The sequence below is a fragment of the Carassius gibelio genome, chromosome B16 (assembly GCF_023724105.1).
Source record: "Carassius gibelio isolate Cgi1373 ecotype wild population from Czech Republic chromosome B16, carGib1.2-hapl.c, whole genome shotgun sequence".
NCBI classification, from domain to species: Eukaryota; Metazoa; Chordata; class Actinopteri; order Cypriniformes; family Cyprinidae; genus Carassius; species Carassius gibelio.
Window position 1 is genome coordinate 23,166,552 of NC_068411.1, and position 17,279 is coordinate 23,183,830.

The 17,279-nt window shown below is 34.8% G+C and overlaps 1 protein-coding gene across 1 annotated transcript; it reads left to right on the forward strand.

Annotated features, from left to right (window-relative positions):
• Positions 1-1,317: 1,317 nt before the first annotated feature.
• Positions 1,318-16,345, forward strand: si:dkey-34d22.1 (discoidin, CUB and LCCL domain-containing protein 1). The gene is made up of 15 exons (XM_052577628.1): positions 1,318-1,671; positions 5,034-5,255; positions 6,642-6,779; positions 8,837-8,888; positions 9,013-9,085; positions 9,209-9,342; positions 9,716-9,753; positions 10,150-10,329; positions 10,433-10,545; positions 11,188-11,359; positions 11,549-11,635; positions 11,752-11,845; positions 12,779-12,819; positions 12,914-13,021; positions 14,676-16,345. Exons 1-15 carry the CDS (start codon positions 1,572-1,574, stop codon positions 15,065-15,067), a joined length of 1,944 nt encoding a protein of 647 aa, XP_052433588.1. The 5' UTR covers positions 1,318-1,571; the 3' UTR covers positions 15,068-16,345.
• The last annotated feature ends 934 nt before the right edge of the window (positions 16,346-17,279 follow it).

Below are 17,279 nucleotides of genomic sequence, written 5' to 3' on the forward strand. Positions count from 1 at the left end.
AAAAATAATTGTGTATTGCAAATTATTGGAGGTTGTCATGTTCACAATCCAATGATGTCTACAGTGAAGAAGCAAGTAGAGATGTGGGAATCAATTAGAAAATAAGACTCCATAAAAGACTCTTTAAAATATGCATATTGAGATATTCTAAAGTGACATGATATACAGCCAAATATGGGGACCCATACTCAGAATGTGTGCTCTGCATTTAACCCATCCAAAGTGCACACACACACACACACACACTGTGAACACACACCCAGAGCAGTGGGCAGCCATTTATGCTGCGGTGCTCAGGGAGCAGTTGGGGGTTCGCTGCATTGCTCAAGGGCACCTCAGTCATGGTGTCGGCTTGAGACCTTAGTGATAAGAGTCAAACTCTCTAACTTTATAAGCCACAACGTCCCCACTAAGACTATCTAATCTATTCTAACATTTCTTTCTGCAAAACAAGTCCAACAAGTTTGAAATGGCACGAGGAATTGCTGTACATATAAAAACAAGTTAAACTGATGAGTGGGTTCTTTACATCTAAAGTTTTAATCCTAAACAAATTAATAGTAGCCTATGGAGGAGATCGCCACATAGTGGCCTACTGTGTGTTGAGATCACACGTGGTATTGCATTCTCGCCACTAGGTGTCTGTGTAAGCTTAAAATTGCTGCCACAGTAACAAATACATTTTTGAGTACTTCTTTTTTTAAAGCGGTATTGACACGGATGAGAATTACATATGTAACTTTCAAAAATTAATTTACGGGACATTCTAGAACTAGCAAGACATATTTAAAAGCTGGACCGAAGGTCGATTCTGAAAAAGACGTCACATATATATATATATATATCGTCTAAATGAGAAAACGAGAAAAAGACTAAAATGCATGCATTACCATCACCAGTTTCCATAGTCAATTCAGTTATCTCTGTGTCAGTAATATCGTCCTGAAGAGGGCACAATAAGTCAATTAAAATAAATAATATACTATACACTTGTACTGTTTTAAAATATTATAAAAGTAAATGGGAAGAACTTAACTCAGGTGTAATACTGTCCGCAAAATATAAACGAAAACTATATCGCACTGCTGAGAATGCGACTGCTGTTCAGACGGGTTTTCTGAACCAGTTCATTAAAAAGACGCGTGTGTGTGTTGTTTGTATTTTATTAGTTTATTTGTTTGTTGTAATAGCAGAGTCTGATACAAGTCCTTTTGAACGAACACTGTTGTCATTCACACCAATTAAATTTAGTGAATTTATGTAATGACCATGCGAGTGTTGGGTTTTAACTTTCTAATGACATTGTTTGCACGGCTGAACCCTCTATAATTGACTATTTTGAGAAAAATATTCACTTTACTCAAATCAAAGTACTGAAACAGGAATTGTTATAATTAAGCCAGTAAGAGGAGAGTGCATAACCCATGCCCAGTCGGGGAGGGGCTACTTGCTGCGTCTTAACTCGGATGAGAACGTGAGAGGAGAGTCTGTAGACTGATTACAACATGAACTAAAACTCATGGCGTAAACTCTGAACGCTGGAGTCAGCCTGGGATATCCCGAAGGAAACCATGCACACTAGATATGGAGCTCTTTGGGATACTATTGAATTCTCTTGGCTTTGGCTTATTGTCAGCATCCAAACACTGGTGTTGGTATGCGGTCAAAAGGGTAAGATTGCGCCTTCTCATACTACTATGAAGTACTGTTAAAGTAGCACTACTGTATAATGTATAATATGATGGAAAGTAGCAATATATATTTATTTCTATATTAGTGCTGTCAAACGATTAATCGCATCCAAAATAAAAGTTTTTATTTGCATATGTGTGTGTTCTGTGTATATTTATTATGTATATATAAATAAACATGAATGTATATTTTGAAATATTTACATGTAGGCTATTTATTGACATATATACATACATATACATACATATACACACACATATATACGTTTGACAGCACTAATAATATATATATATATATATATATATATATATATATATATATATATAGACTATGTGTGCGTGTTGCATAAATTATATTTTAAAATAATATAAAAAAATATAAATTTATATATCACCTATTGGACAGACAGATAGACAGACAGACAGACAGACAGACAGACAGACAGACAGACAGACAGACAGATAGATAGATAGATAGACAGACAAATAGGAACTGGGATGCTAAATTCTGAGGAATTCCCATGTATGTTGGGCATTTGTTAACTGTTTTTCTTGCACTCTCTGGTCAGCTAACCTTAAAGTATTTTAACTTTAATTTATCATTTTCCCTTGACTGCATTTTCTAAAAATGAACAAAGTTTAATATTTAATATAAAGAGGCATGTTTATAACCATGTTTGCCCTTATAAGACCACAAGCACATCAGCAGGCAGACTGCTGGACTGAATGATATCCTCCTGTTTAGAGAGTGAGTTAGGAAGAATGAATTTGTTTATGGTATTTCTCAATATGCGTGGGGTCAGCATGAATCACTACAGCCAGATTCACAGACTGTGAGGACTACGGAAAAGGTTTTCCAGTCAAACGTCCACCCCCAGAACTCTACGTGTTTAGATTAGCCAGAGGGGAAGCTGACTGTTTTTGGGATGTTATTGTATTAAAATGGGAGCTGACATGTTTTTGAGATCACGCTATATCGCATTGTTTCCAAGCTTTAGAAGATGTAGAGAGTGTCCAGGATTTCACAGAACATAAAAGAACAGGAAAAAACAGCTTGTCCCCAAATATTTTTGAGTTTACAGTTGTAATATGATTGACGTAGAGGAATTGTGATGTGACAATCTAAACAGCCGAACATCCTGTCTGCCATGGGCTCAGGCCTGCAGGGACGTGCCTGCAAATCCCCTGACGAGAAAAAACAAAATTACACACTGCCTGATAGTGTAGCGCTGATGACAGATTGTTATCCATGGTCCCAGTGCGTTCATAGTAGCTCAGCTGTAAGGAATGTCATATTCTGTGTCAGCAAGTGTCTTAATTATACCCAGCATCCTCACGCGCGGCATGTTTTAAACACCGTGCTGTGAACTCAACTTGCAGACATCGCACAGATGTCATCACGGTGTCTGCCTGCTGTTAAATAATGTCTAATGTTTGCCTCAGGCTGTGCTTCATGAGGAGTTTCTTTGTCAATTTTATGCTGCGATTATAAACGAAACTGGCCTTGTTAAGCTGGAGCCAACCATTGCGTCTAGTTTCTGCGCACCAGCACATTATTGTTTCCAAACAGGTTTTTCTAAACACTCCCCCCGTCTTCCATTGGTAAAAAAAACACATAGCCATGCCTCAAAATCACATAATTGGTGAAGCCAGTGTTGCTAAGCTGGACAGGTCGAGATCAAACAAACAGCAATGTTTTCAGGACTAAAATACACACTTTTTTAAATATTAAAAAGTCTGTTTTCCACAATTTATGAATTGAAACCATGTTGTTATGCATCTTTTAAAGTAATGTATAATATATGTCTCCTACTATTGGAGGGTTTTTTGATTGTTTTTGTAGTAACATCTTGTTTCTGTGTCAGTGCTGCATTCTGGGGATATTTCAAATTGATTTAAGGATACGTTTTATAATTAATTGAACTCCAAACTGTATTGCCTTTATTAACCCAAGCAGATTACACACAAGATAACCAACACACTCTCATGACAATAACTATTTGACGTTTTGGCAAATAGATGACTAATTTGTATGAATTCATAATGTGATTTGTACAATCTGTTTATGCATGGCTGTGTTGGAGTGGGTTTTTTTTTTTTTCTCATACAATTCATATTGTAAAAGTTCCTATGAAATCACCACATCATAAAATACTTACAATTTCTCATAAAACTGGGTTGAGATTATGATTATTTGCAGTAAACGCAGCCAGCTTCACCCACAAACTTAGTTGGGCTAAAATACTGACTGAAATATCTAAAGACTTTTGTAGATAAAATCGCCCTCACCCAAATTATCCATTCAACTCTTTGACCACACTGAGACATGCAGTGAATTGTTTGAGCATAACCAGTTAACAGTCTGACCACAAAATCATGTTTGTTTTTCTACGCAATGATTAAGATAACAAGAGGCTTGGTAGATTTAGAGATAAATTGTGTCTAAAGCAGAAAAAAGGGGACCAAAGGAGCTTTAAACCCTAGTGATTCAGAGCTGACTGAGAAATTCGGAATGAGAGACAGACGATGGACTCAGACCGATACAGTTCAAACAGGGATCAAGAGATTCAAAAACTTTCATACTGACTCTGGGTTTTCTACCTTCGGATGAGACGTTAAACTGAGGTCCTGACTCTCTGTGGTCAGGAAAAATCCCAGGATGTCTTTCGAAAAGAGTAGAGGTGTGACCTCGGCATCCTGGCTAAATTCACCCATTGCCCTCTGACCATCATGGCCTCCTAACAATCCCCATACCTGCTGATTGGCTTCATCACTCTGTCTCCTCTCCACCAGTAAGCTGGTGTGTGGTGGGCATTCAGGCGCAATATGGCTAATGTAAGGAATTATTATTATTATTATTATTATTATTATTATTATTATTTAGTGGATCTCCAAACTAGCTGCCAATCATTTTTTTGTGGCGATGATGTCATGTTTATGAACTTGGTAGAGCATGTCTGTTGAAGCTACCGTATTTAACACATCACCATCAAGTCAACCCTACAGCAATTATGGCTTTAATTAACACCAGTTATGGAAAGCCCCTTAAGTGTGACTAATACTGACAAAATTTGGCAAGCCCACTCTAAATACTCAGCCAACGACCTGCCAATACCCACAATGCTCATACTAAATGCGCTCTGTCTCATTTTCCAATGGGTTAGAAACATGCCAAGAGAGAAACTAGTTAGCACATCTGATGATTAATGGAAGTTAAATGAGAGAGAAAATGTCTGGTTTAATTATATGTGGAAACAGACCACACAATTTGAAATTCAACCTTTTTTTAATCTCTTTTCACATTAATAACAATGTGATCTTTACTTTATCTTTTCTCTTTAGGCAATGGGTGTGGACACACAGTCCTCAGTCCCACCAGTGGCACACTGACCTCGCTGAACTTCCCGGGAACCTACCCTAACCACACCCAGTGTGAGTGGAGCCTAAGAGTACCGAAGGGCCAGACGCTGCTCTTGACCTTTGGGGACTTTGACTTGGAGAGAAGCCAAGACTGCATATCTGGCTCTCTTACCATCACAGACACCAGTGGAGCCATTAGAGTGGGTATGACCCTCTTCACACAGACGTTATGGAATGACAGACACTGGGCTACAGTGTTATATCTGTATAAGTGTTCCTTCAGAATTACTTCTCTCATCTGCTATGAAATGAATTTCATATAAATTATAGATAAAAAATAAAATAAAATAAAAATAATAATAAAAAAATAAATATAAATAAAACCATTAAATAAATTTACTTTCTCATATGATATGAATATCATATCAATTACATTAAATATTTTAAATCCTAAAAAAAATTTATTAAAGATTTTATGTAACAACATTATAAAATATACATTAAATAACCTATATAAAATACCTATCTAGGATTAACTTTCTCGTATGCTTTAAGATATCAGGCAAATTATATGAAAAATTTAAAATAATATATTAAAAATAAATAGTAGAACTAAATGTCATTTAATATAATAATATACTTACATATAAATCAAATATTTGATATTTAAAACCTTTCCAGGATTTACTTTTCATATGCTGTGGACACCATATTGAAAATTATATTCAAAAATTATATTTTAAATTAAACATTAAATAATATAATTAAATATAAATTAAACAACTGATATCTAATACCTGTCAAGGATTTACTTTATCATGTGCTATGTATATCATATTTAGAAATTATATATAAAATTACACATTAAATAATAAAATTAAATATAAAAATATAATTAGATATGATTGAATGTGGTGATATAATTATATAGAAATTGAACAACTGATATTAAATATACATGTAGGTCTCATTTTCTTACATGCTACAGCGATCATATAAATTATATTTTATTTAAAATATTTATTAATTTAATATTTAATAAATAATTGTATAAAATTGTATAGAATAATACAAGTAAATCTTAATTATGTGATTTATTTTAAATACCAGTCTTAAGGCAAAGCAACAACCAGAATTGTCATTTCTTTTCCTCAATTTACTGAAGTTGGACAGACCGACTTGTCAGTTTTTGAATCTGAGTGGTATGAAATCCTTCCTTGAATCAGGCCTGACATTCCTTCTTATCCCCAAAAGGCACCAAATTAGTAAATTTATTATAGAAACTTACTTACATTACAGTTATTTACAGCTACCTTCAACTCTTACTTTATAGCCACCTCATTTACAGTATATTGTGACTGAGAAATTCCAGAGATCTAACCACACGCTGCTCTTTAGCTTCCCAATCATGTGACCCCAGCATGACTGCAGCTTGCATGCTGCATTCCACTCTGCTGTAGCATGACGGTTGTGTGGTCACATACGTGTGCAGGAACAGCCTTTTATGGCATTGAAGGTGTGCAGGATTGTGTGTTGAATCTAAAAATGCATTCAATCGATTGTTTATATAATCTGGTCTGTGCTTCCCAGGTCCTCTGTGTGGGCAGCTGTCCACCACAAACAGGAATATATCTGTGAGTACTAATGAAGTCTCGGTGCGTTTCATCTCTGGCACTCACCGTTCAGGACGGGGCTTCGTTATGTCCTATTCAACCAATCAGCACTCAGGTAACAGTTTGTATGTCCTGCAAACTTCCCACTCCATTCCATGCACCTATAAACAATAGACCAAAAAGGAATCCACAAATCCAGCAAAACAAAATAAGAGATTATGGCATGTGGGCCCATGGATCTTCCTGCTCTGAGCGAGTTGTATATGATCAGAGTAAACACACCAGGGTCTGTTTGTTCTCTAAATGTACAGCTTACTCAGTAAACAGCACTTCAGCTGACTCTGAGAGTGGGAGCAGTTCCCATCCTAATCTCAATGACTGTTTATTCTCGTTTCCAACATCACATGTGAACCACCCTACTGGAGGTCACGCACAGATCGTTAAATAAACATCCTTAAATGTGTCACAGTAGATTACAGTAAAGTGCCAACCTTTACTTATTACTGTTTATTAAATATAATCAGGGTTATTATCATTAACTAAAAGGTTGACGTATTAAATTTACTTTACATAAATTACCCATCTAGGATTTACTTTCTCGTATGCCATGGGATATCATGAGAATTATGTGAAATATTTCAAATGATATATTAAACAATAAATAGTAGAATTTAATATAATAATACACTTATATATAAATTAATTATTAGATTTTTAATACCTTTCCAGGATTTGCATTCCTTATGCTATGGATACCATATTTAAAATTATATTTAAAAATTTGAATTATAATTCTATATTAAATAGTGTAATTAAATATAATAATATTATTAAATATAAATTAAACAACGGTTATTTAATACCCGTCAATATTTTATCATATGCAATATTTAAAATGATATATAAAATTACACATTAAATGTAATAATAGTATTAAATATGATGAAATCATCATATAGAATTTAAACAACCGATATTAAATATATATATCTAGGTCTCACTTTCTTAAATGCTACAGCTATCATATAAATTATATTACATTTTAAAATAGTTGAATATTTTTTAAAAAATATTTAATCATTTCATATTTCATAAATCATTTTATCAAATAAAATGTAATAGAATAATATCATTAAATCCTAATTGAACTAAATTATAAATATTAGGTGAAAAAAGATGATGTACTAAAATTACTAACTCAAAAAAAAATCTAATTAAAATAAAATGTTTTATAAAAACATTAAAATAAATTTCAAATTCTGAATAAAACATTTAATAGTATATAAATATTAATGAATGAAAACTATAGTTATATTATATGTCTATGGTGGAACTAAGGCCCAGTATGTAGGTTAAACTACAGAGGACCTTAATGGGCTGGCCTTGGAGGTAAGGATTTTAAAATGTGTGTTAGGGAGACCGACTGGAATGCAGCTCTCCTCCTTGGCTGAGTTTCAGAGTGTTTGCTTTGTAAGCAGGGCAGCAGACTGCCGCTCCTGGCCTGAAAAAGGAGAGGCCCCTGCGCTTGGGCACACACTGAAGTAGATGGAATGCTGTATGCTCACTCCTCCTGCACTGACAAGCACAGCATGACAAGCTTAACCATCACCTGACCACAGAGTAGAAGCAACTCATGGCAGTTCCTGACTGGATAACATGCATCATTTAAGAAGAATACTTGGTTTTAACCCTTAAAATGCAAATCTTATCTTGGCTTCGTATGCAAAAACATAATAATTAATTGAAATATCTAATAATTAATTAAATAAGTTTCTATGAATTAAAGTACTAATTAAATAGATTTTTATCTATTTAATTATATATATATATATATATATATATATATATATATATATATATATATATATATATATATATATATATATATATATATATTCCATTTGTGATGGAAAAGCTGGATCTTCAAGGTCACATGATCCTTCAGAAATCTTCTAATATGCTGATTTGGTGCTCAAGAAATATTTCTTATCAATTTTGCAAACAGTTGTGCTGCTTAATATTTTGGTGGAAACCCTTTCTGTCAAAAGTTCTCACTATGCTCCAGAGTCAACAGCAGTGGTTCACATGTAGAGAACACAAAGCCAGTGTATATGAGCTCATGTTCTGGACTGTAAATGCATCATTGAAGTCAATGCTATTTCTATCCCATAGAACTCACTTCATGTCTGCATCGAGGAACACATTTCTCCTCTCAACAGATTAGGTAAGAAGAAATCTTCAACAATGACCTGACATTAAGGCAAAGTAATACAACTTTTCTTTACTCTGAATCTGAAGGATACAGGTTTATGTGTAATATCTGTGTCCTGGACTTACCTGTGTTTCAGTGCATTCTGCCCTGCAGGCTGCAAAGACGTCACCGGAGAAATCTGGGGCTGGCATGGCCAAGGATACCGGGATGTAAGCTGGGATATTATCTATGTGCAATAGTGGGATTATTAGTTATTATTAAATGCTTACAACAGGCACTTTTGATGAAAGGAGTGTAACTTTAAATGACGTAACATTTGAATGTTTTTCTAGACCTCTGTATTATGCAAAGCTGCGATCCATGCGGGCGTCATTTCAGACAGTTTGGGAGGCATGATCAACGTGTATCTGCAGAGGGGCATTACCTTGTATGAGTCACACTTTGCTAACGGAGTGCTCTCAAAAACGTGAGTGTGTGGCATGTTGTGCAAGTTATTCACACTTGTTAGTCAAACTAAATCTTTGTATCAAGCAACTCCTAATTTGCTGCTTAATTTGCATATATATATAAAATTGTATATGTATTTTTTTATTTTAATTTACTATGTGCATGTAATTTTAAGAATAGTGCTGGGCAATGATTAATCCCATCCAAAATAAAAGTTTTAGTTTATATAATACATGTGTGTAGTGTACGGTGTATATATATATATATATATATATATATATATATATATATATATATATATATATATATATATATATATATATATATAATTTTATATGTATTACATATTTTAAATAATCTAATATGTCTTTTTTCTTTTCTATTTTTTACAGTGGTTCCTTGTCAGATAAACGACTTGTCTTCCACAAAGGTATTAGTTTATTTCCCTGTAGTTATTCCTAATATTATTTTAATTCATTTTTCTAATTTAATCGAGTAACATTTATTTTTGACAGACTGATAGACTTGAATTATGGCTTTGCACTGAATTAATTTATTTGTAATATAATTTTTTTAAACTGCAGATGCCTAATACCAGGATTGAGTGTGTGTCAGTGTTAAGAAATAAATTACAGTTTATCTAACACGGTTACACCTGCTACATGATACTCACGCCTTAAACGTGCTGTTAGTGCCTATTTTTAATTATACATTGCTAGAAGATAAACACTAACAGCTGAAAACTAACAATTACAAGGTTTATCAGAGGTGTGAGAAAGTATCATTTTTACTTGTTTGAGCAAGTTGTGTTCTCGTCCACGCATAGAGTGTGACAGGGAGCTGTCGGTGGTGGCCTATAACACTTCTTCAGTGTGGGAGGAGGTGAACAGATTAGGTCAGAGGGTCTCCTGGTCTCCGGGACATGAGGGATCTCAGTGGGCTGCCAGCTCTGGGGATCAGCAACCGTGGATGGAGATCGAGCTGTGGAACAGGAGTAGTGTCACAGGTCGGAGGTCAACCACTGAAAATCCTTGTGCAAACCTCTGCTGAGCTATTACAGCAATAGTAAGCACAATAAGAAAGAATCTAATGTTATCATCTGCTTTCAGGCATCATAACAAAGGGAACGCCGCATTACTACATTGAATCTTACACCCTCATGTTCAGCAAAGACCGCAAGAACTGGAAAGTCTACAAAGCAACATCAGGCAAAGATAAGAAGGTACGTAACGCTGCATCAGGAAAAGAAACCCTAACCCTAACATGATTACGATGTTAAAATATTTACACAGGATAGGCAAATGAATAAACAGCGCAGATGGGCACAGGAACAGACCCTAATTTTATATACATTACTAGGTCTTTGTTTTAGAATATAAACTACTCAGCCCTGCATCATATTAGCTGAATGAGTTGCATCACGTGTCTTACTAATTTTGGAGTGTCGATTCCAAAAACAGTGCCTGTTTTGCCCAGATGTTTGCTACATTTGTGGGTGTTTTACTACAATGGATTCATCCAAACTGACTTTGTGAGGGTAAAAAAAACAACTTTGTTTATATGTAAAGTTCATTCGCATTAAATAGAGTATTTAAAAAAAAAAAAATCCTGCTCCAAATGATGCAGATTGTTAAATTATACTTTTTGAATCATTAAAATGGAAACATATACAATTGACTTATTGTGCATTAACACTGATTCATACGTAGAATAAAAAAAAAAATCATCACTTATTTAATGAAAAAAAATATTTTTTTAAACTCATAAAATTAGGTAATATGCCTTCTTTGCAAATCAGTGGTTTTTTTCAGTATGCAATGTTTCAATTTCATATCTTTTTGTTTGTTTGTTTGTTTGTTTTAAGGTGTTTGAGGCCCATTCTGAAGGTCATGTGACGGTACTCAACAGTCTGATTCCTCCAGTAGTTGCACGCTACCTCCTTGTGAAACCCCAGAAGTGGCATATCAGGGCCTCTGCACAGGTTCAAGTGCTGGGCTGCCCTTCCTCCCCCTTTAGACCCCGTTCCCAAGGAGATGGTGAGGGTCCGCCCCAGAATCTCTTTTAAGTTCCCTTATGCCACATAAGTTTCAGTTTAAACATTTTTATAGTACATATTGACAATAAAACAGCATTGTATTGGTCAAATTCCAAGCGCACTATGGTAAATCTTGTAAGAGTTAATTGAATTCTTGTCTTTTAAACCTGCGATGATTTCTCTCCATCAGAATTGAATACTGGGAAAGCAGTTGTCACAGTGACTGTGCCTCTAGACACGCTGCCCACTGAGGGTCCTGTCATCATAAGAAGCTCAGGTGAGGTGATTTTTGTAAGGTAATCCTCTTATACGATTGCTCTTACTAACATGATGTGTAAACTCATAGTGGATTTGTTTCTAAAGGCTAAATCTTTTATTATTATTTTCATACAGGCCTCAGTCAAGCAGTGATATTAGTGGCAGGCATGGTTTTGGGAGCAGCTCTGTGTGTGGGTTGCCTTCTAGCTGGGCTTGTTTGGTGGAGAAGGTAATACACTAATTGTTCCTTACAGATAATTATTTAATTTATTCTTATTTTTTATTTAAAGATTTATTTTGGGCATTTTGCCCTTATGAAGATAGCAAAGATTGGCTAAGGTCCTTGAGCTTCGAACTCGGGACGGCTGCAACGCAACATATTGTTATATTTCAGCGCACTGGCCACTAGGCTATCAGTAGCGACAATTTTGTGTTATTTTTCTTTTAAAACCAAAAAGATGTAACCAAAAACAGTACTGTTACAGGTTGTCACAGCAACCTTTAAGAAGTTTACATCAGAATATTTATTGTTTTAGTCAACACCACAGTAATTGATTCATTTTACTGGGCTCAAATAAACCAAACAATTTTAATGTTCCTAAAAAGAGCTATGTGTTCATTAAGGAAAATCAAAAGGAGGGTTTATTTACTATACCAAAAATATGACTGGTCAAATAATTCAGGCAAGGTGTTTAAATGCTGCGAATTGTAATATGTTTTATACATATCTAAAAAATGTAATATGCACGAGTTGGAAAGGTATGATTCTGTTTCATAATTATTCTATAAGAAAATGTTTTACAAGTTGTTATATTAAATGTTATTTTAACTTAATCTGTGGTTTTAAAGTTTTTTTTAATTTAAATGTATAATTTGTTATGCACTATTGAATTAATCCTATGCTCCATAATTTACCATTTGCTTTTGTATAGTTTTTCTTAATTTATAATAGTTTTTAATTATATAATGTTAATAATATCAATGTTATATCCCCATGTAATATTTGGGTTAATTTAATTTTAACTTAATACAATTATTTTAAACAGTTTTTCCCTTTTAAAATAAAAACAGTATTATTTTTTCCATTATTTTTTATTTTTATTTTGGGGCCTGTACATACTCTTGACAGGGTTTGTGATATTTACCCGTGTTTGTATTTCAGAAAAAGAAATGCACAAATAAAGAAATGCTGCGCTGACCAAGGTAACCTTTTTCACTGTCTCTGTAGTACAGTTTTTTCGGTGTCCCCCTTAAGTTGTTGGTATCTCCCGACTGACTTTCACTGTCTCTGCTTAAGGCTGTCAGGGTTTCCACGGGAAGAAGCTTCCATGCACAAACCCCGAGCTTGTATCTTACCCTCTGGTTCGGAACATCCACGATGCTCTTCCCAACCCTCCTCTCAATGGTAAGACATCCACAGGGCTTTTCAACCCAATATAGCAATGAATACCGAAATTCATGAAGGAATGTTTGAAACGACAAACGAGACAAGGCAGTGTTTGTCGAGAGGATGCCGCTGGGTACAACAGCCCTCAGACATCGCAGTTATATATCGCAGTGAATAAGAGGGTTAATGTGGCTCAAACAGCAGGACGGAAACAGAGAGAAAGCCCAGTAGTCATTCTGACCCCTTTGTTCGCTCGCCCCACTCTGTGTGCGCTTGCTCAGCTGAGCTGCCAGTGCAACTCAGAAGAGACATGACAAGCAAATGGCTTTCATTCTGAGCTCATTCCTCCCCAACAGTCACTCAGTGGCAGCATAAACATGTCTTTCTTTCGTTGGCGGAGCTTCCCTGAAAGGGTTCTTTAATTAGAGCCCAAATTAGGGGCATTCAAGCCAGAAGAACACCCTCCTCACCACCCACTGTCCAACAGACCCTTCAGTAAGGGGTTCTGGGACGAGGTGGACAGAGGGTCAGTGGTCAGGACAATCAGAGTCCTTTCTAAAGTCGCTTCAGTTAAAACCGTTTCACCCTCTTAGCATTCCTGCTGAGTGAGTGAAGGACTGAGAGAAGAAGAGGGGGAAACGTGGAGCCCCTTTCATAGCCCAGAACTCCTGTTGGACGCAGTGCAGTGGGATCATGTGGGAATGCAATAATGCCTAAAATGAGTCGGCCAAGGCAAAAGACAGTCCTCTGGGGATGAAGTCCAATCTAAGGGAGGGTTTAGTCATTATAAAATTAATTGGATTGGTAAATAATTGAGATAAGTGTTTAAACACTAATTAATCATTAATAACAAATATTTTTAATGTAATATTCTATTTTTACACATATGTAAGAATCAAATTTACACAAGTTGGACATTTCTGAATCTCTAGTACATTTTGTAATGAAAGAAAATGTTGTTACAGTGAATGTAATTTTTTTCTCAATCGGGGTTTGCAGAAATTATTTTATTTCATATTTTATTTGTTTATATTTTGTCTGTTTAGATATATCAAAATTATATATATATATATATATATATATATATATATATATATATATATATATATATATATATATATATATATAAAATAACAATTTTATTTACATTTATATACTTTTACAATGTGTGTGTGTGTAAAAATAAAATAATGCAATGATCTAGTATTGGACCGTTTTAATATTCCATTTAAAATATAATTTTTTTTATCAAAAAAATGTTAGTTGTCATTTTCTTTATATTAAAATAAATGATTTTTCTTCATATTTACATCAATATAATTACATTTTCATTAAATCAAGTTTTATTTTATTTGGTTTGTTATTACAGTGATAATTGGAAGTCATTTATTCATTTCATTATTCGCATATGTTATTTGTTATTTTGTAGAATTTGGTGTCTTAACTTATCATTTAATTTCAATTCTCAATTAAATTTAATAAAAAATACCTAAAAATAAAAAAATGTGTGGAAAAAATTAACCATTGAATGTTTAATTCATTAGGAAAAAAAAGTGCATATATAATAAATTATCTTAAAACAATTTAGGTTGTACATGTCCAGATCACAAGAAAATTTGGAAATGCCTATATTAGTTGTCCTATTTCTAGAATATTTCTCCATTGTTCCCAGATTATGCTGAGCCTGATGTAGTAGCAGGTGGGCAGATGATGGGACTCACATTCCGACCCCCCCTGGAAGAGGGCTACACAGTCCCCTTCTCCCTCAACCACTACGACACCCCTGGACAGCTTCCCGAATACGCCCACCCCCTGCCTCCCGAACCAGAATATGCAACACCCTTCAGCGAAATGTCCACAGACTCAACACTGGACAGCCGACAGAATCTACCTTTGTGTCGAGAGCTGAGCCAACAACAATATGACTGCCCCGCACACAGAGTGATCTCAAACGGGTACTGTACTCCAGTCTCACATGGTACTAGCCAACATAAGGCTAGTGTGATCTACTTTGAGCCCCAGACAGTAGAACCACTATTACATACCTACCATGAACCACTTTGAACCAACGTGGCATCTCCTGCTGAAGACAGTATCTGACGTTTGTGCTGTTATACTGCTGTTTAAAGTGTAACCTAATGATTTATGCTGTGTTTGATAGCATCAGAGATCAGCATGTTGCAGGAAATGATTATTTGGAGAAGTGCTTTTATAAGGACCGCTGTATTGTTCAGATAACCACTGAACCTATATGTGCATTTTTTTGTAATATATATACAGACCAAAAGTTTGGACACACCTTCTCATTCAAAGAGTTTTCTTTATTTTCATGACTATGAAAATTGTAGATTCACACTGAAGACATCAAAACTATGAATTAACACATGTGGAATTATATATGGAATTATATACATAACAAAAAAGTGTGAAACAACTGAAAATGTGTCATATTCTAGGTTCTTCAAAGTACTTTGATTACTGCTTTGCACACTCTTGACATTCTCTTGATGAGCTTCAAGAGGTCGTCACCTGAAATGGTCTTCCAACAGTCTTGAAGGAGTTCCCCGAGAGATGCTTAGCACTTGTTGGCCCTTTTGCCTTCAGTCTGCGGTCCAGCTCACCCCTAAACCATCTCGATTGGGTTCAGGTTCAGTGACTGTGGAGGCCAGGTCATCTGCCGCAGCACCCCATCACTCTCCTTCTTGGTCAAATAGCCCTTGATGCCTTCAGTGTGACTCTACAATTTTCATAGTCATCAAAATAAAGAAAACTCTTTGAATGAGAAGGTGTGTCCAAACTTTTGGTCTGTACTGTATATAAAAATGTGGGTGTATTTTATATCTGTAACTAATCAGAATATACTCCAAGAGGATTTGTGTCTGTGTGATTTGACACAACTAAAGTATTTTTTTAATAGTTTTATATAATAAACTTGTGACATTATTCATACCACAACTCAAGTATTGATACTACACCCCTCTGTTGTTTTGCATATTATAAATTAATTTAAAACCATATTAAATCTATCTATCTATCTCTCGGTCTACACACACACACACACACACAAAGACATGCAATCATCATGGGTTTTTGAGAAATACTTACTTTTTTTTTTTTTTTTTTTTTTTTTAAGTAAACCTTGTCTGTTACATAACTCCACTTCTGCTTTATATGAACATGTAAGATAACACAAATCGCATCAACACTGGATCGTCTGACTCCTACCACATTCAAATTGGAAATCTTTCTATGGAAACCAACAGGTACAGATCTTAAATGTAAAACTTAAAGAACTGTCTTTAACTCTGTATGTAACTTAAATGTATCCACCTGAATATTTTATGAATATTCATTTTATGAATATTTCATTCACTTGTAACAACCTGAATATTTTATATATAGAATATACACTGACCTTGATTAGCACACTGGTTGTTCAGACTCACAAACGTATGTTTGCAGGAACCGTCAGCTTGTTCAGCTTCACATTGCTCATTGAGCTGGATGCCTGCTGGTGTTTGACCTGGGCAATCGTGAGTCTTTCAGAGTCATTGAGCGTCAGTACACAGAGGTGTGTAATCGAGTGAATCCCTACACTGTCCTCTTTGTACTTGTGGGACACAAGTGTGACAGAAAAGAGCGGGAAGTGAGTCAAGAGGAGGTGGAACAGTTTGCAAGTGAAATGAGAGCACCGTACATTGAGGCCTCGGCTAGAACAGGTCACAATGTGGCATCCAAAATAAAAGTTTTTGTTTACATGTGTGTTTCTTTTGTAAATGTATTATGTATATATAAATACACACACACACACATGCATGTATACCTTTAAGAAATTTTATATTTTCAAAATGTATACTGTATGTGTCTGTATTTATATATACATTATAAATGTACACAGTACACGCAAATATTTTACATTAACAAAAACTTTTATTTGGAAATAAGATTAATCTCGCATGAAATATGAAAACAAAACCAATAAGAATGAGCCAGCTTAAAACAACAAGTGCCGTCTCAAGATCAATGTGAAACTGTCTTTTTTTTTTGTCATCTTTGGCAATTCAAAAGTTTGATGAAAAATACATGAACCACTATAATAATAAAAAATTCATTCTGTTAAGTCCCAGTGACTGATTTCTGATTTCAATACTTGAGGTTTACAACTTATATTCATGGTCGGAAATCTATTATAATCTTTACCAAATAAACCTGTGACATTTTCATTCCTAATTTCACGTGCTGATTCCACTCAACTTCTTTGTTGTTATTTTTATTC